The 20,807-nt window shown below is 33.9% G+C and overlaps 1 protein-coding gene across 1 annotated transcript in view; it reads right to left on the bottom strand.

Moving 5' to 3' along the window:
* DMXL1 (Dmx like 1) overlaps positions 1–20,807 on the bottom strand; it is a 198,971-nt gene that overhangs the window by 19,121 nt on the left and 159,043 nt on the right. The window contains exons 38-43 of the mRNA XM_044680002.1: positions 16,549–16,599; positions 16,229–16,289; positions 13,838–13,965; positions 6,160–6,252; positions 5,496–5,587; positions 2,819–2,871 (exon numbers count right to left, since the gene is read on the bottom strand). Of these exons, the coding sequence (XP_044535937.1) occupies positions 2,819–2,871; positions 5,496–5,587; positions 6,160–6,252; positions 13,838–13,965; positions 16,229–16,289; positions 16,549–16,599 (478 nt within the window). The remainder of the gene's footprint in view (positions 1–2,818; positions 2,872–5,495; positions 5,588–6,159; positions 6,253–13,837; positions 13,966–16,228; positions 16,290–16,548; positions 16,600–20,807) is intronic.

Here is a 20,807-nt window from a genome sequence, read left to right as displayed (position 1 = left end):
TTGCACTGAAGTCAAAATTTTTAAAAAATGCGTAAGTTCTCCAAATGTTTCTATTAACAATGCATTAATTACATGAAGCCTCAAGCCACTATTCCTCCACAAAGGAATCCATGATTGATTCATGATAAAGAGATTATTTTAACCAACCACAACAAAGTAAAAGAAAAATGCGTGAAACATAGATGATATATGGCCGAATGAAGAGTCTATAGAATTAATCCATCAGTATTTTAAATCTTGGATAAGCACTACAAATGGACAAAAAACATGATCCAGAGCTGAGTAGGAGAACACAAACATGGATTACATTTGGGAAACTACAGTGTTTTCTAGAACTACCAAAATGTTTGCTCACAAGTCTCTAATGCCAATATTCTTCCAGTAATACTATTTAGCTATAATAACAAATAATTCAAAAGTCTTTCATGAGGGCCAGAGTGATAATGTGAGTAAATAGATTATTGAACTTTATCAAGAAGTCTGGGTTTAAATTCTTTAGTCACTTGTTTTCTCTTTTATTCTTTAAATGTACTCAAAGAATCATAGATTAAGTCCTCGGTATCCCTAGTAATCTATTCCAATCCCCTAATCTTAAAGTGAAGCTGAGAGAGGTTAAGTAATTTGTTTAGAGTCATATAGCAATTCAATGTTTGAGTTGTAGTTTAAATACACATATTTACTAATTCCAAGATGAATGCTCAATCTACTTCACCACATGGTATGCAGCACTCTGCTATCCCAATTTCTTTTGATCTGGCACAGTTCTCTGTACACAACTTCTCTGGCTTCAATTTCTCTAGAGGCTTCCAAGTCAAAGCTTCAAAACCTCCTCTTCTCAGGAGGTCTACAGCTAATAAAAAGCCCAAGCCAAGTGAGGTCAGAGACTGTTATACAAAATTAATGCTCTGGATCATGGGAGTCACTACAGATGATGATTGACAAGGGCTATTTCTAGATGGAGATGAGGGAAAGTCACAGCCAGAAAAGCTAAGCACCTCTGTAGCATTACTAAATATTCTTGCAGAATATCCTTCCTGGGTTAGGGAAAATTAAACCTGCTTCTTTTGTTAAATGTTCATTGTCTTGTGAGTCCTTGATTTCTTCCTAACATTGACTTTGAATTAAGAGAATCTTAACTTTAGAGCCCTGCTTAACAACCTCAGGCTGCCCTAGTTGCTACTATTTATGACTTCTCAAATCTGAGTGGCAAGTTTTCTCCCTGTCACTTTTTCAGTTAAAACTTTCAATAAATTCCTAAGGCTACAAATATAGTTCTATTAGACTCTGTTAGGTGAACTATATCTCTTGTTAAGAACACATTATTTTGATATTTTAAACTCCGGTATAGAATCCAAATCCTTTTTTTTTTTTCAAAACACAACTTTCTTAATCAATGTTTGGTTCCCCAAATTTCCTTTTCTGAAATCCTTCCTTCAATCTGCAATAGAACCGAAAATACCACCTATGTCCCAATTCAATTGTTTGCTTCTCAATACTTTTTGGATGCCTTCTGGTGGCATAATTTTCCCCCATGTGAATCATCATAATTTCTAGAAGATGATCATGTCCTAGATATATGTATCTCTACAGAAGACAACAGGCCTATAGTTTGAAATCAATTTTGATAGAAGGATATGGCTTGTTTGATGATGCTATTAAAAGTTGTACATCTTAAAGTCATACATGATAGGAAGTAGATGCAAAAAAGTCAAATATTCCCAGAAAGAAGCAGAATTTGGAGCAGCATGACTGCTCATTAGCATGCTTATACTATAGGTTTCAATTGAAAAAACTTCTGGAAAGCAAAATTGTACTTGTGTTTGATTATCATATCCATTAAACACAAACTGCAATGTAATGCATAATTGTTTAAAAAAAAAAACAAAACACCTAGTCTAGTTAGCATAGTTTTATCTCTATGGTAAAAAGACATTTTAGAAATTAGGCTTATCAGAAGACTGCACAGCAATTTATTGGATAATTGTAGATTTATCTTAGGACAGAAGCATTTATTTTAGAAAAATCTTTAGCCATTTTCCTAACTATGTGATCTTTTGTTTGGCCTATTAAACAGGAGCCAGATTGAGAAAAAGGACAAGGAGAACATAGGTAGTTTGTATTTAAGGGCTCCCAAAGACAATACCTATAGTAACCTCAAACAATAGAAAATTTGACCACAAGGATTCCTTCCACACTTTTTTCACTTTTTTATCTAACTGTAGTCAGTATTTACTCTATTTGCACTCTTAAATCAATGCTGCATTGTTGACAACCTACAATTCTATAGAGAAGCTCTAAGAAACATTTTATAACAAATATAACAATAGCTAAAATTTATATATTGCTCTAAGACTTAAAAAGAGCTTTATAGTCTAATTTTAATAATCTAATTTGATCTTTAGAATAATCCTGAGGCAAATGCTATTATCATCCCTATTTTATATGTGAAGAACTGTACTTGATAAAGGTTAAGTGAATTACCCAGAAGTAAGTGTCTGAGGCCAGATTTGAAACCTGGTCTTCTTGATTCTAAATCCAATGACCTATCTGCTGTTATCATCTGGATGCCTCTGACCTTAATGCTGAGAAGGTTTGAGAGGGCATTGCTCTGATTAAGACTTTGCTACCTTTGACTCCTAAGGAAGTGAGCAGGATCCAGGAATGGGTAACTTGAAAAATTCTCAGTTGTTCTTAAACCAAAACCTTGTAAAGTAATTTCAGTATCCAAATGTAATACACTTTTTAGAGCTTTGTAAAAATCCATTTAACTAATTCCATTTGTTATTAATTTCATGACTTGAAAAAATTATTTACTTACCATGTACCAAGCTATTTGCAGGTGCCACAAGAGTATCCCACAAACAAATGTTTCTGAAAAAAAATTATCACTTTTATATGAGAGTTTTAAGAGATTAGCAATTAGCAAATATATATTTCATGATGTTATGATCTCACTTTTCATAGTATATTCTCAAGTTTTTTAAATCTCATTAACATCACACTAAAACATTTACAAGTAATTAAATTTTCATAATTTTTTCATAATTTTAAATATTTCCAATTCTAAAGGGACTTAAGATAAATCATTTCTGTATACTGTATAAAAATAATTTATAGAAAGGAAAATAGTGATACGTAGTAGCCAATGTGGTGGATTAAGGGCTGCCACCCAGATGAACTCTACCAACATTCTCCTCCAAACAACTTTAAAATAATACCCCAAATCGAATATTTGAGCATCAGAGGCAACAGAAGATTAGGGTAAGAAATTTTTTCAGCCTAAAAAAATTGAGGTCAGCAGGAGAACTCTATGACATGGGGTGGAAACTATCTAGAACCTACACACAAGACCCCGGCAACAACAGCATCTTAGAAGCTCTCAACCCAAAGAGAGTAAGGAGATAGGACAAATGGTCAGAAAGAGACACAGGGGGTCCTTTGCTAGAACTCGTTACTGGAGCTGGTTCTGACTAGCAATTCTATATATCCCATATGCACTTCTTGGACATAGTTCCAGGGGGCAAAGGAGTGCTGGTGGTCAGTCACAAGGGAGCAATTTGTAATGATGACCAACTGTGAAAGTCTTGGCAATTTTGATCAACACAGTTATCCAAAACAATTCTAAAGGTCTCATGATGAGAAAATGCTATCCATCTCTAGAGAGAGTACTGATGATTTGAGTACAAGTTGAAGTGAAATTTTCTTGCCTTTCTGGAAGGTGGCTTTTTTTGGGTGATATGTCTAATACGGAAATGTCTTATATAATGTCACATGCTTAACTGATATATTGTTTGCCTGCTCAGTGAGTGGGGGAGGGATGAGAGGGAGAGAAGAATCTGAAACTCAAAATTTAAAAAGAAAAGAACGCTAAAAATAAATAAATAATAAACTAGGGGGAAAACACATTAAAGTGTTTCTCTCTTTTTAAATCCTTACCTTCCAACTTAGAATCAATATTGTATATTAAATGTTCTAAGGCAAAAGAACAGTAAAGGCTAGGCAATGAAGGTCAAGTGACTTGCTTAGGGTCACACAGCTAGGAAGTGTCTGAGGTCAAATTTGAACCCAGGACCTCCTGTCTAGGCCTGACTTAATCCACTGAGCCACCTAGCTGCCCCCAAGTGTTGCTGTTTATTTTAAAAGAAGAGAAAATAGCTTCATCAGTCTATTCTTAAGACCTCAAATGACTGTGGTGCATATATGAAAAGAAATCACATGTAGGCTTGTTAGAGACAATTTTTCATGGCAGGCTACAAGGGATTCAAGAATTCCCTGAAAGGCTTCCATGTGACATAGAGTAAAAGGTGCTACAGATTCCACCTTGCTAATTTTGAGAACTATATGGGAATCAGAGAAATGATTTGAGTTGAGTGTTTCAGGTTAGAATTCCCCAAAGCTTAGGCCTCTTAAATGCTTTTACTACTATTAATAATGGTTGATATTTATTCCATGTATTATAGTTTTAAAAGGATTTTACATAAATCATCCAAATTAATCTATGAAGTAAGATACAAACCATCTCTCTTCATTTCATGCCCCAAATGATCTGTTTCCTAACGCACAAGATAAGTTGGGAAAATAATTTTTGTGGTGAATTTTATTTCATTGGCAAAAATCTACTAACAAATAATCTACTATTGCTCCAGCCTAGACATGAATTTTAAGAGACAGAACATTAGAAATACATAGATTAAATCTGAATTTTCCCTGGTTTTCCTTATGCTAAACTACTTCCAAATGTAAATACAGGCAAAGAGGTCTTTTCTAAGATGACTAGAGGATGGGAATGGATCTGTTTGTACAAAAATATTCATAGCTGCACTTTTTGTGCAAAAAATTGGAAACTGAGGGGATGTGCCTCGATTGGGGAATGGTTGAACAAATTGTGGTATCTGATGGTGATGGAATACTATTATGCTATAAGGAATGATGAACAGGATGATTTGAGAAAGAGTTGGAAAGATCTCCACGAAATAATGTGGAGTGAAAAAAGGAGAACCAGGAGAACATTATACACAGTAACTGAAACATTGTGGGATGATCAAATGTAGTAGACTTTGCTACTAACAGCAATACAATGACCAAGGCCACTTCTGAGGGACTTATGAGAAAGAATGCTATTGGATATCTAGAAAAAAAACTGTGGGAGTAGAAATGCAGAAGGAAACACATAATTTATAACTTGTTTAGCTGGGCATATGATTTGGGTTTTTGCTTTATATGGAAATATGTTTTATGTGATAACACATGTATAATCCAGGGGAATTGCCTGTCAATTCTGGGAGGAGGGAAGAGGAGAGGGAGACAAAATGAATCATGTAACCTTGGAAAACATGTGTAAATTTATTACTGGAATAAAATAAAGAAAAAAAATTTTAAAGATGACTAGAAGATTAACAAAATCCTTAAGAAAAATGGTAATACTGAAGCAACTACAATAATTTTCCCAAAAGACTGACTATACTTGCATATAGAATTTACAGATAAAATCTCACCTGTTATCAGTTGAGAGACCTGCTGTGGCTATTAGAGATGAGGAGCTGATGAAAACAAAATCATTGGCTGTTTTGTTATGACACTGCCATGTCTGAAATGGTTAAACATAAGAATAATTTTTATAAAAATTAAGTATAAAGATATTTGATCCACAGTAATATGTAATATTCAATGGCGATTTCAAAAATTGCTTATCAGAAAGTCTATGTTTCCCCTCCAAAACAATATGAAATGGTGTTAGATAAAAGAATATTCTATTCAAATATTCTCTCTTGGTATCACTAATAAAAGAACTATTGAATAAAAAACTTGAAAATAAGATTTTTAAATTATTTGAATGTTTCAATTATTTGTGTTATCTTTATCTACCTCAGTTAACCAAAAATCAACTGTTTTGTTAAGAAAAATTTTATAAAGTACAAAAAGCAAGAAGATTTGTAAAATATCCACCAAAGTTAAAATAATTTAGAAGTTCTTCCTACTTAATGCCTTAAGGAAATCAGCAACATGTAAGACCACAAAAAAAAAAGATAAATTCTCCCTTGGAGGGAAATGGTTTAGGGAAAGGACTGAGATAGGATCAGATAACAAAACCCACATTCTACCTCTGAATAAAGTTTTTTTTTTTTTTTTTTTTTTTTTTTTTTTTTATTCTTAGCTTACCAAATATGGCTTAGGAGTATTTCCAGTAACTGGACAACACTTCCAGTTGGTCTGATACAAGCTTATATATCCATCAGCATCAACAATTCCAAACTTGGAGAGAAAACATTAAAGGAAAAAGTTAAGTACATAACTCTATCATATATGCTTTTAAAATATACAGTGGCATTTCTGGTAACCTTTTCTACAAAAAATTTAACTAAAATATCTATCTTCTATTACATTTGATGACATTATAAATGGATACTGGAATCATGATTTAAGATAGAACCTGATATTACAGTTTTTAAACAATACCAACACCATCAAGTATGGACTTAAATAAATATAGCTGCATAGTCATTTTAGAAGAGTATTCCATGGTGTAGAGGGGTAAACTCTGAAGAACTTTTGTATATATAGTCTTTAGCAGAGGTGTCAAACTAACTACCCAAGGGTTAAAAATATGGCCCACCTTTTCAAATGAGGCTCGAATCAAATTAAAATGTAACTAGGAAATGTTTTTAAAAATAAAGAAAATGGAATATAACATAAATAATAAGAATTTGTGGCTTTCTTAGTCACTATGCAACCTGCAGAAATCCATTTCTATTTGAGTTTGACCCCACTGATCTACAGGTATGATGAATCTCTAGGCAATCTTCAGACTAGTGAGCAGAGGATGTCTTAGGAAAATCAAGCTCTAATAGGAAAAATACTTTATTAAACCAAAACTCCTGCAGTACTGTTTTCAAACTAGTCTAGAACTATTTAAAGTCTAATTGATAACTCCCTATAATAGTAGCCAGACAATAATCAGCATAGATTTCCTAGAATAGCTTATGTGGATCTGTAGAAATGTTGTAGCCAAATGGTTAAGATGATTTTGGAGGAAACAGAAAGAAGCAGGTGACATAATACTGGAGTATTATTAAATAAGGAACAGTTTTGCTGAACTATCAATAATAACACTAAAAGTTCCATCTTTTAGGGCATGGCTATACTACTTCCAATGAAAAAAATATCTAAACTGTGTTTAGAGTTTCTAAGACTGAGAAAACATAAAGTCTGTCAGTCAATAAACAGATATTAAGTGCCAAAGAAACTCTCTGCTCTCTCAGGGAACTCATGATGGGAGAGATAATCCAACTACCTGTTATTAAAAGAAGTGGTTCAAAACAGCACAGACTATTTTCTGAATCAGACTTATTTTACTGTATTTAAGTCTTTTTTCCTTAATAGTAGGCTTTTGAGGGAAAGGGCTATGTCAAATGCTTTTAGAGTGGAAATGTAAAACTCATAGCCCACACCAAATGCAAGGGACAAAACTCCAATCTGAGACCTGAACCAGATTAAAAGGTAAATGGGAAATGATAAAAAGAAAATGGAAATACAATAAAAGATAATGTTAATTTGTGATTTTCTAAATTAATATATGACCCAAAAGGATCCATTTCCAATAAAAGTAGGATTTTAGTTGGGATTTAAAGGAACTCAGAGAAGCCAGGAGGCAAACATGAGTCAGTCAGAATGTCTGGTCAGGAGATGGAATATCTTATAAACAGCAAGAAGGCCAGTTTCATAGAGGGCAAAGCATATGTTAGATTGTAAGGTATAACGTAAGGCTGGAAAGGATGAAAAGGTTGGATTATGAAAGGTTTTGAATGCCAAAGAGTGAAATTATATTTGATCCTGGAAGTGATAGGGAGTCATTGGAGTTTACTGAATAAGATTATAAAATACTGAGATCACAGTGACAGCAGAGGAAAGGATGGACTGGAGTAAGAAAGGACATGTAGGAAGACAAGTAATTGTCAACTAACAAACACTTAAATGTCTGACATTGCATGGAATGTATGCAAGGAATACAAAACAAAAAAGTCAAAGTTTTGCTCTAAAAGAGCTTATATTCTATTAGCGGAGATAAACAGATAAAGAGATAGAGATAAGGGGAAGAGGGATGGATATAGATAAGATACAGATATATAAGTATAGTCAAAATGGCTATAAGGTGATTTTGGTGCTGGGGAAGAAGTAAGTTCTAGAAGACAAAGGACTTAGGAAATTCCTGATATAAAAGGTGGCAGAAGAAGTGAAGAAGAAGTACACTTCAGGCATGAAAGACAGACAGTGCAAAGGCATGGAGATTAGGAATGGAGTGTAGTGCATAAAGGACAGCAAGAAAGTCAGTTTGACTGGATAAAGATTGAAAAAAATATCATCAGATATGACAATTAAGAAGTCACTTTGAATAGAACATATTTAATTGAGTGATTAAGTCAGAAGTCATTTTGTAGAGGGCTAAGAAGAAAGAAGAAGTGGAGGAAATGATTATACAGTTTTTCAAGGATTTAGGCTGAGAAAGAAAGAGATATAGAGAGGGAAAGAGATAAAAGAGGGAATGGTGATATTTTGGTAAGATCAGGCATGATTTGGGTAGAGAGGAGGAAAGGAGCCATTAGTTATGGAGATGCTGATTATTAGAAAAAGAGGGGATCATTATGGGGGTACAATCTAGAAAATGGAAAGAAATGGAATCAAGAACATATTATTATAGTTTAAACATACTATTCCTCCAAAATTTTGTATTTCTGTTGAGGACAACATCCTTATAGTCATACAAGCTTGTATAATGTAGGCATTAACTTAGAATCCTAACTCTCACTCAATCACATCAGTTGTTTTATAAGGAAATAAGGAAAGATCAGGAGAAAGACTGAAATATAGCCAAGTGGTTAGTGGTCAGAAGGGTGATCAGAACAAAGGGGCATGTTCATTATGAAGGTGTACCCAGAGTTCTCAAGTGTTTGGTGAATCAATGGAAAATGGATTTAAGGTTAATGTTATTGAATGTAATGAGGTTGAAGTTAATTAATCTATAAATAATGTAATTGAAACAAAGGAAAATGTAATTAGTGTTAATGAATGTGAGGAAAAAGAAAATTGTGATATAAAAATAGTTGAAAATTCTAATGATTGTATAATAATGGAAAATAATGAATAATGTGAAATGGATAAGGAAAATGTGACTATAAATGAGAACAATGATACAAAGGTTAAAAAGAATCAATGAGAGTAGTGATAAATCTGATGAAGGCATTAAAGATGAAAAACACTGGGAATATCATGCAATTCAAGCAGATGTGTGTTTGGATGGACAGGAAATGACCGAGCTTTGTACTGATTTTACTGTGTTAGCTCTGGCATTGGAGACATACCAACCACCAAATAGCACAGACCCACATGTGTCTGTGACTACTGGAGACCAGATTTATGATCTTCTAGTTGACACAGGAGCCAGTAAATCAGTTTTGCAAAGTTTTCCAGAGAATTGTAGAGCTGTTGGTACAATGAAACTAATAGGTGCTACTGGAAAACCTCAAAGAGTAGCAACATTACAACCTAAAATGATTAATTTAGGTCCACTATCTGTGGAACATGCATTTCTTTGTATGGCAGAATGCCCAATGAATCTCTTGGGTAGAGATTTATTGTGTAAACTGAGGGCAATGATCCACTGTACTGAAACCGATGATATTTCATTACATCAACCAGAAGAATCTCTGAAAGTCTTTCCAATGCTGTTCTTAGATTCAGTGAGTACAGAGGGTGACTCAGGTTCAGTTTACACAATACCTGAAGATATCCCTAAGAATCTTTGGTCAAAGGTTTAACCCAACAAATATGGGTTTGTTGAAATCAGCTACTCTAGGCAGGGTGAGGACTAAGGGAGGACCAGTTCCTTGTTTACTTCAATATCCCTTGACTAAAGAAGCAATCAAGAGCATAAGACCAATCATAGAATCCCTAAGCCGACAAGAGATTATCATACCTTGCTTCTTAGAATTTAATACATCAATTCTTCCAATTAAAAAGCCAAAGATGGATGAGAATGGCAGGCCTGCATATTGTTTTATTCGAGATTTAAGAGCTCTCAATGATTATGTAATCAAAACTCATTCTGTTGTACCAAGTCCAGCTGCTATAATTTCTTCCATTCCAAGTCAGGCAAGATTCATTGTGGTAGACTTATGTTCAGCTTTTTTCTCAATTCCTATCATGAGGATTCTCAAAAGAGCTTTGCTTTTACTTGGGAAAAGACATAGTAGACCTGGACTCGTCTACCACAAGGGTTCACAGATTCACTGAGCCAATTTTTGCAAATTCTAAATAGAGATCTTCAAAGTATAAAATTTAAGAAGAGTAAATTGGTGCATTTTGTGGATGATGTTCTTCTTGCGTTCCCAAATGCAAAAGTGTGTTTTAGAGATAGCAAGATTCTTTTGTTAGAATTATTTAAGCGTGGGCATAAGATCTCCAAAGCAACGTTACAGTAGGTTTTGCCTCGAGTGCAAAATCTAGGTTTTGTGTTATCAGAGGGTTCAAGAAGTATTACACAGAAAAGAAAAACTGATATACAGAAACTGAGTGCTTTAAAAACCAAAAAGCAGCTCAGAGGAATTAAGTTTTAATAATTAAGTTTTTTTTTTAACATACATACAGTTCTATGTAAAAGTTCAGTTTTGTATAATAGGAATGAAATTTTAATTTAGAATAAGATTGTGTTAAATTTTTATCTACTTTTGAATGCATTTTGCATGAGTAAGTTTGATATATTGGTTTAACTTTTTAGTAAAAACTTATGCAATTGTACTTTTTTCAAAAATTTTCAAAGTTTTCTATTTATTGCAATAGAATTTTTCTGTATTAGTTTATGAGTGGTATTTTTATGATTTTAATGTTTTGCATGGAATTTGTGTATTTCTATTTTAATGTTTTTTTGCTTATTTTGCTTTTGCACATGTTTGAGTTGTACTTTGAACTTTGTAACTGTTCATTGTATAATTTTTCTTTTTCCTTTCCTTGATTTAAATCCCTAGAGTAAGGCAGTATTAGCTAGGATAAGATAGATTGAGTGTAGGCTGCTTATTATTTTGGTTAAGAATTTTAGTTTAGGTGAGATATAAGTTTGTTGGTAAACAAATACCAAAATATTGTTTTTAACACTATTTTGGCTTTGTGCAAAGGGGGGGGTGCTGTTATAAGGAAATAAGGAAAGAGCAGGAGCGGGGGCTGCTGAAAAGGAAGAAGCAGGAAGGTTCCAGAATCTAGGGAAGTGACAGTGTGCTTCTTCTGGGAGAGACCACTGAAGGAGTAGATTGAGTGTATCTAAACTCCTTGGGTGGACCTTCTGAGTTTTGTCTCTTCTCCCTCTCCTGTGGCTGCCCTACTGATCCAACTACTTGTTCCTGTGTTCGTGTGTATCCTGTTGATGCTGAATGATAGAGATTCTAACAGAGCTGCTTGAGATACTTTAAGCCATCTGTCAGTGAGAACCTTTTCCCTTTAGTTCTATTCCTGCTTACCTTCCAACCTTACCACCTCTATTCACCATCTAAGGGGGAAGGGGTGGGATTTGGTTAGTGAAGTGTATTTATTGTAGGAACTGGGACTTTTAGGTAGAGAGGTAATTGATAGTGCAGATACCAACTGGCAGAAGATAACAATTGGATTTGGTGGAAGTTTTATTTATATTCTTTAGTTAGATCATCCCAATTCCTTTCCCTTCCTTCCCTTACCTTAAATAAACCCTTGGTATTCCTGTAAGCTTTTATCCTGTTGCCTTCCCAAACCCTGAGATATTTCTGATTACTGGTCCTAACAATCATTCTATCTAAAATTCCCAATACCACCCTAGTATCATTTAGATGCATAATTCAGTTGCCAAATCTTATAATTTCCACCTCTACAATTTCTCTCACATGTTTACTCATCTCTCTAATCAAAGAGCCAACTGCCCTAGTCTTAAGGCCACCCCACTCAGCATCTACATGGTACAGTGGAATGATAAAGTGCTGGGCCTGGAGTCAGGAAGACTCATCTTCCCAAGTTCAGATCTGGCCTCAGATACTAGCTCTGTGACCTGGGAAAGTAATTTACCCTTGTTAATCTGTAAAATGAGCTGAAAAAGGAAATGGCAAATCACTCCAGCATCTTTGCCAAGAAAATTCTAAATGGAGTCACAAAGAGTTGCACACAACCCAACAACTGAACAACAACAAAATAATTTCCTGATTCCAGGCCTGGCATTCTGTTCACTGAGCCACCTAGCTGCTCACCACAAATACAAAATTATAACCAAATACAAACTAGGCTGGATCTATTAGTCAAACAAAACTTACACACTGAACTATTTCTAGGGATTTTGCATTCAAAATAATGTAAATCTCTCAAGGCTTTAATGCAAAGGCTCTTAACCTAGTGTTTCAATCTTTTATATATATAATTGCACCTTAATAACTGAGTCCTATATTGGGGAGAGGAGGTAAAAAAAGGAAATTGATCTTTTGGCTTGCTTTTGTATGCACAGGGTATATATCGACAGTGTACAAAGTAGGCACTTGATAAATATTTGCTGATTGATAGGATATTGACTGAGGATAAGAACAATTTCACTATAAAACACTCAGGGATTTGAGGTACAAGAAAGATCCTCCTGCAACAACTGGAACTCATCTCTCTTTTGGCAATAACAGCAGTTACCTCAGAGCCCAGATGAATTGGTTCATGAATTGTTTTTAAGATAAAAAAAATACTCAACTCTAAGACATCTGAAGACTCTTTTTATATGAATTTAAATGTTATTTCTCCCAACAAAATACAAGATACATGAGTCCAAAGGGTAGTTTATTTTTGTCCATCTTTAATGACTAGAAATTAACATTAAAAAGAATTTAATAAATGCTTGCTTGCTTGATTTATGTAGGGTGATTTTTAAATTCTGAATTTAGTAGAACAGAATTAGAAATTCCACATTCAAATATTATGCATGAAAATGTAAAGCTCTAAGTAAAGTCATTCATAACCACTAATTCCTATTGCATTTAATCTGTTAACAACTGGCTGCCTGGCTGCATATTCTACCTGACCCTGAAAGTGGGTTTCAAACAAAGTATTGAAAGTATTGCACTGCTAACTTAGGACACTTTCTAACATAGTATATGTTAACAAAAACAGATTTGGTCTTAAATATAAAATCTATAATTTAAAAGAATTTCACTTATTTGCTTGGTCCTCCTAAACCTCTACAAAAAACACCCCAAATTATTATTATTATTCCTTGATTTTTTTGTTGTATAAATGTACTTCACTCTTCATCTGAAATCCTGCAATTTTCCTGAGGAAAATTGGATCTTGATCTGATGGATCTTGGGAGTCACTGGTGGTCACCTTCAAAGTACAGACTTTGTGCTAACTCCAGTCCTAATTTCCTGCTGCCTGCTTTAAGAGCTCCTCCATTACTAATTACTTATATGTATTTTTAAAAAGGGTGAAATGTGGGAAAAGAGGCTACTAGAGGCAATTAGCTGAGTTTGGTGTTTTCTCTAACCAGTGGAATTCCTGTTCTTTGGGATGAAGAAGTTTATTATATTTAATGCATAATTTAAGAAAATTCTGTGATGGCTTGTCAGAAAAATATGCATTTATGAGATGAATACAGGAAATAATTTCAACAGGAGGGCCTGCTTAAAACAAAATATTCTAAAAGAACAACAACAAAAAAATTATAATAAAGGGCACTCTCTGGTAGAGGACAAGTATCTGGATATGTACAATATACATTTTTAAAAGGTATACATGAAGAAATTAGCTTATGTACAACATATAAATTTTCAATAGTTATAATCTTATATACTACCTTGTTTCCCTGATGGTTAAATCTCATTCTTGTCACCCTTGAATTGCCCCCAGACCGAAAACAGGTTATTTGTTGGGAATGACCCCACTCAAACATTCTGACACTTCCATCTTGAGCTCCTGTTAGATCTTTATAAGAGAGGAGGAAAAGATTAAAAATATTTTTTTAATTCTTTGAAATTTTGCTTTGAAAAAATTAATATAATAGAAAACTGTATTAAATAAATTGCAAATGAACATTTGCATAAATCTAGAATTTGAATAAAATTATTATACCATAAAAACATATATGAAAGCTCTATTTTCATAGCTAATAACAAACTATACAATAATAAAATAACCAAATGCTCCCTTCTAATATCAAATGCTGCTTTTTGTCCATGTCTTGACCTCCCTCAAACTAACTCAGGCCATTACACTTGCACTAGCAATGATTTCTTGCTTTTCTCATCTTTGCCCTTTGGTGTAAACTAGTTCAACTTTATATTCTCTTTTTCTCTGGAGTTGCTTACCCCCTTATCATCAATTGTGCCTTACCGAGCCTAAGCTTTGGATCACTCTGACTATCCACTGCCTTTACTCTTTCATTTTTTTAAACCTTACCTTCTGTCTTGGAATCAATACAATATATTGGTTCCAGTGTACAAAAGTGGTAAGGGCTGGGCAATGGGGGTTAAGTGACTTGCCCAGGGTCACACAGCTGGGAAGTGTCTGAGGCCAGATTTGAACCTAAGACCTCCCGTCTCTAGGCGTGACTCTCAATCCACTGAGGTACCCAGATGCCCCCCACTGCTTTCCCTCTTACACATGTGATACTGAACAAAGGTGGAGAAAATCATGCAAACTTTCCAACTAGGTAACTTACTTTAAGAGATATTTACTTCCTTTAAGGGTTTTAGAGGTTTTTTACTGAATTCTTTTGGGAGTAGGAGATAAAAAGACTCAGAAAATACATGTCTATTTTAATTTAGTTTGTAGCTTTGGAAGGCTACAATGGAATAGCAATGGATGAGCAAGATATGGCATTCCTTATTTACAATACAATCCTAAGGTTTAAACCTGGAATTTTGCTATAATGAAATCCCTTTCAATACTTGCAGTAATTAAACCACGACTGGCATATATTAGTGGGCAGACTAAAATTATGTGCCATATATAATAAAGTTTTAGAATACAAATGTATTTTATACATGTAGCCAACTACTATCTCTAAAAAAATACTTTTTCTTATTTCTTCCTCATCCTATCTGTATTTCAGTCTCTGGAAGTCATAATGATCTAAGGTTACCTAAGGTATATATAGACTTTACAGGTGAGATAAGAATAGTTGAACAATATTGGAATTCTGTTTCACTCTACAATTCTAGCATTATTGCCAGAGTTGCCCAATATACTGGGAGAAGGCAGGAAGTGGCAGAAGGTGTGTGTCAAAAAAAATCTACATTTGCATTCTAACTTTGAAACTCAGAAGTTATTAGGTCATGAATAAGTTATATTCTGTAATATTCAATTTCTTTACATGCAAAGTATAGATGATATTTACACTTCCTGACAATTGTTCTAAGTGGGCAGCAAGGACTTTTTAAAACCTAAAGGTGCTATAAAAGAGCCATTATCAGTATTATTAGTTTAGAAGTGAGCTTTTAAATACATGGTGGCTTAACCACAATTGCTGAGCCTTTTCCACTCTTGTCTTAAGAACTGATACTAAGACAGAGGTAAGGGCTTTAAAAAAAAAAAGAAGAAAGGACTGCTGGTTTCATTCATTTTATTATGTCAGGGTCTATGAGAATGTGCCATTTTCGTTTTATATTCTTGGGACATTTTTCAGATCAAGTCATGAAAAAATAAGTTATAATATAATATAACAATGAGTACTGATGCCAATTCATTATTTAATTTTTAAATAGTACCTAGATTTTTGTTTCACTGCTCCAATATTTTTAATACCTCCCCCTTGGTCAAATTCTGTTTAATGTAGGTCTTACTTTTAAGTTTCCCAGGAAGATTAACTGAAAATCAATCTATCCTGCTTCAGAATACAAAAAGATTAATAATGCTTTCTTTTGATATTTTACTTACTTACATAACATTTAATAAAGATGAATCTCTGAACAAATAGTAATAAAAACTGATCAAATTAATGCCAAGAAAAAGTGCTATGATAGGTTTAGATTTCTTTGTTCTATAACCTGTTTTGATCACATAATTATTCCCTCAAATCAAATTAAACAGTAAAGACTCCAAAAGTTATCAACATTAAATTAGATTACTTTAAAAAGCAAACAAAAAGGTCCCAAACTTATTTGAATCTATTCCAAAGTATGATATTTAAAATAGGAAGATTAGTACAAACAGTTAAGAATTGAATATTAATCCATTATCAACTTACAATAAGGTAGTGTTGGATGTGAAGCCATTCTTCTGACATTATTAATAGTTTTCTTAATCATCTGTTAATATACAAGGATTGTTGGTGTTTTGTTAAGTATGCAAAAAATAAATCATAAGAGTAAAAAAAATATTGAAAAGCAATTCAGTAAATTATAGTATTTCTCTTTGGTTTGACTCTACCACAGGGGATGCTGAAAATGTTTAGAAATAACAACAACTAAACCTCATAGCACAGACTTTACATTTAAGTGTGCACAAACTTTTTGCTTCACTAACTAAGAATCTAAGCATAAATTCTCCTCAATAATTTAGTCTTACCTCCTTTCTTGCCAATTCCTTTCTGATTCCATTAAATTTATTGGCATATTCCTGAATATTGTAAGATAAGAAAGACAGGCAGAAGCATGTAAAAAAAGAGGCAAATAGAAAATTTAATAAAAAAGATTTTTAATTGTTTGGGGTGTATCAGTTTGGAAGAGTTAATTCATTTATTTACCAGAGTCTGAATTGTGTTAGTAGCCTGTCATGTAACAGTAAGAAAAAAATACAAAAATAAAGGGACTATTAAATAATTTATATGGGTAATAAGTATATATAATTGCATTTATATATCAAACGTGCAGGACTTTTTATTTTAAAATTTATGACTGCCTAAAGTGGGGGATAAAAGTCTAGATCAACACTAATGGTAAGAGGATACCAACAAGAACAAAAATGCTGCCTAACAACAGAAATAAAGTAATCATGATAGCTGCATGTTTTCCAAAATAACCAAAACTGGTAGCAGCAAACTCTTACTGTCCAATTAATTTTGGCTCTTATATTTTGTATTTAATAATCATTAAAATTAGGAAAATCATATTTTTTTCCAATTAAAAAATTAAAAAATTTCAAATGTTAGAAGCTGTATTTGGAATTTTTAAAAGTTTCCTCTAAAACAATAATAGAGGATTTGGTTTAAAATTTTTTTTTAAATTTTCAATCTTGTCTTTGAAAGTTAATTTATTACTACTGCCTCATGTAGCACAGAAAACTGTTTAAGAAAACACAGGTAAGTAAATATAGGTGAAGAAAGCACAAAAATGAAAATTGTTAAAGTAAACAATGATGCAAAGCTGTTCTAGAATATCAGATGAAAATATTTCCTTATGATCCACAGAATAGGAGGCAGCTGGGTGGCTCAGTGGATTGAGAGCCAGGCCCAGAGACGGGAGGTCCTAGGTTCAAATCTGACCTCAGACACTTCCCAGCAGTGTGACCCTGGGCAGGTCACTTGACCCCCATTGCCTAGCCCTTACCACTCTTCTGCCTTAGAAATCTAGGACAGAAGGTTAAGGGTTAAAAAAAATAAGATCCACAGAATAAGTAATGAAAATTTAAAACTTTTAATTTTATGCATGCACATTTGTCACTTGCAACTTTTTTTTTGATTCAGCTCATCTTTCCAAATTAGGAGATCAAAGGCAGAGACGAAAGTGCTTCCTGACATAATGAAGCAATAGGAAAATATAATCACAAAATTGTAAAGATAGGAATTTTTGTCCTAAAGGCATTTTGTGTTCAAGAAGCCTAAAAGGAAATAATAGAATGTACAACTTCCATCTTAACTTTTGATTGTTAAAATATTTAAAAGTTAATAATTTTAAACTATTGTCAAAGGATTTTAGAAAGACAACTAGGGTTCAATGGATGAAGTGCTAAGCCTGAAGTCAGGAAGACTCATCTTCCTGTGTTCAAATCTGGTGAAAGATATTCACCACCTGTGTGATCCTAGGCAAGTCACTTAACCCTGTTTGTCTCAATTTCCTCATTTTTAAAATGAACTGGAGCAAGGGCAGTTAGGTGGCCCAGTGGATAGAAGCCAGGCCTAAAGAAGGGAAGACCTGAGTTCAATTCTGGCCTCAGACACTACCTAGCTGTGTGACCATAAGCAAGTCAATGAACCCCAATTGCCAAGCTTTTATCACTCTTCTACTTTGAAACCAATACTAAGTATAGATTCTTAGACAGAAGGGTAAGGGTTTAAAAAAAAAATAAGTTAGAGAGGGTAATGGCAAACTATTCCAGTATCTTAGCAAAGAAAACTCCAAATGGGGTCATGAGGAATCAGACATGGCATGAACTGAACAACAAAAAATATTTGCATTTGCATCTATCACCAAATGACAAATCAAATTATATTCTGAATAGGTTGTGAAAAGTGAACTACTTATGCAGGGGATAGCAAGTTGGGGAGGAGTTGCTTTCTGTGTTGAAATACATTTAAAGATGAAATCGCAGATCTATTAAATATAAATGAAAGGAACTTATGGAACTTATATACTGACATGAATAAAGAAAAGTTATTTCACTGATACTCATAAAATACTTAACTGGGTCTAAAATTTAATGCCAAAAATATTTCTATTTAGGAGTCATGACCTAGAAGTCATCAGACATGGAATCTAATAGCAGTTTCCCCCTAATTTGCTATGCATCCTAAAGTCACATAATCATTTTGGGCATTAAGATAAAGTAATAGGGCCCTCCATACAAGGTTGCTAGGATGATCAAGAATGATAATGCAGGTGAAAGAGCTATACTATACAAGAAGGAACAACACTAAAAAACCACCGTAACTGAACTTACATACATTACATACTTCTTGAAGCAAAAAAATTTAAGTAAAAGAGAGTATTATGCATTTCTCTGACCTTTGAGTCTTCAATTCCTAGATATTAATAAAGGAGAACCCTAGGCCTAATAAAAACATGGATCAAGAAATCTCTTTAATCATACACACAAAAATTCTACATAAGTGCATCAGTATATTCTTTAGGTTTTCTTAAGTCTTATAAGGTTTTAATTTGCTTGTTAAAGGTAAGTTTGGGAACAGCTATAGGTAGCACAGTAGATAGAGCACCAGGCTTAGAATTGAGTGGACCTGGCTTCCAACCTGGCCTCAGACAGTATGACCCTGGGCAAGGCAATTAAGCCCTATTGCCCAGCCTTTGCCATTCTGCTTTAGAATTGATACTAAGACAGGTAAGGGTTTTATAAAAAAATTTTTTTAATTAAATTTGAAAAATATAAACTATTTCTTTACAACATTCAAAATAATGATAATGTTTAACATTGAAAACTGCTTATGATTTACCATCCCCAGTGCTCTCTGCACCTAGGTTTTATTGCCCTCACACAGCTAGCTTTGGAGCACAAAGCAGGGAAGCTAGAGGCTAGGGCCCTACCTCCTGGTCAGAGGGAAGGAACCACATAAGAATTTGTTAAGTGCTTACTCTATTGGCACTGTGCTAAGCACTTTACAAATATTTCAATAACCCTGGGAGTTAGATGCTATTATCATTGCCATTTTAGAGTAAGTCAGGGAGTAAAGGCCTATCTGAAGGCCACTGAGAAACTAGTAACCTGTCTAAGGCCAATTCTGAACTCAGGTCTTTTCTAATTTCAAGCCCTGCATTCAATCCATAGCCTCTAGGCAGTTCTCTAACAATACCTCTCAAGACTGTGAGCCTTATTTTTGGCAGTCGCATACTATTAAACCCTAAGGCTAACAAATCTCCCACTTCCTGTTTTTCATCCTTTATCTGCACTATTCAATTGCAGGTTACTTGGAGCAAAGGATTCCCATGTTCCATCTTGTCATTCTCATCTTCCTCTCCTTTACTCAATTAACCAATCCACGTCCAACTCCAATTCTACCCTCCCCTTCCATGGTGCTGCCTTGTCAGTTCCATAGTGAACAGATATCCTTTTACATTCTATACCTCTTTCTTTAATCCTTTGCTCTTGCTTTCTTACTTTCATGTTCTCAGAAACACTATACTCCAGACAGCTTCTCCAACGCTGTTTTTACCTACAGCCATACTCCACCTTGCACTAGGCCACATAAGGGACATTCATTCAGATCCTCCTTTTTTTCAGAGTAATTCAGGAAGCTCTCCTGCTTTCAAGTTTACTTGATTAAAATTTTCTACCCTATTTCAATTGTAGTAACTATTACATACCAGGTCTTCCTTCTTTCATCAATTCCTCAATTCCTGCACTTAGACTAGGAGACTTTTACATTCATATTGAAGTTCCCTAAAAATCCTCAACATCCTAATTTCTCAATTTCTTAAAATCCATGACCTATTTTTCATCGAACTCAGCAATATACAAGGATTTCAACATTTCCCAGAAGTTACACTCCCTTCATAAAAAATTGACATTTCTCTGACAAAAATCTCTCAACAACATATTGTCTTCTCTTTACAAAACCTATTTGTTGCCCTCACTGAACCTTTAATCCCTCTACTCTTCAGTATTTTCTCAGGCCATTATGCCTGCTTCCAACTTTACTGTCTTCCTATATCCAGACTGAATCTTCAAAATTACACTTTGAATATTTCTTGTCTTATTGCTACTTAAATCCTTACTAAACTTCATCTCTGGTTTCTACTATCTTCTTCCACTTCTGCTCACATGCTGCTGAATAAACACAATTATGAAGCTTGCTAATACTCTCCCTTCAACTAATAATGCAAGCTCCTTGCTAGTAGAGATTGATTTTTTCTTTGTATTTTTATCCATAGTGCCAA

Source organism: Gracilinanus agilis, chromosome 1 (genome assembly GCF_016433145.1).
Source record: "Gracilinanus agilis isolate LMUSP501 chromosome 1, AgileGrace, whole genome shotgun sequence".
Taxonomy (NCBI): Eukaryota; Metazoa; Chordata; class Mammalia; order Didelphimorphia; family Didelphidae; genus Gracilinanus; species Gracilinanus agilis.
The sequence above is the reverse complement of the archived record's forward strand: the minus strand, read 5'-3'. Positions and strand labels throughout refer to the sequence as shown.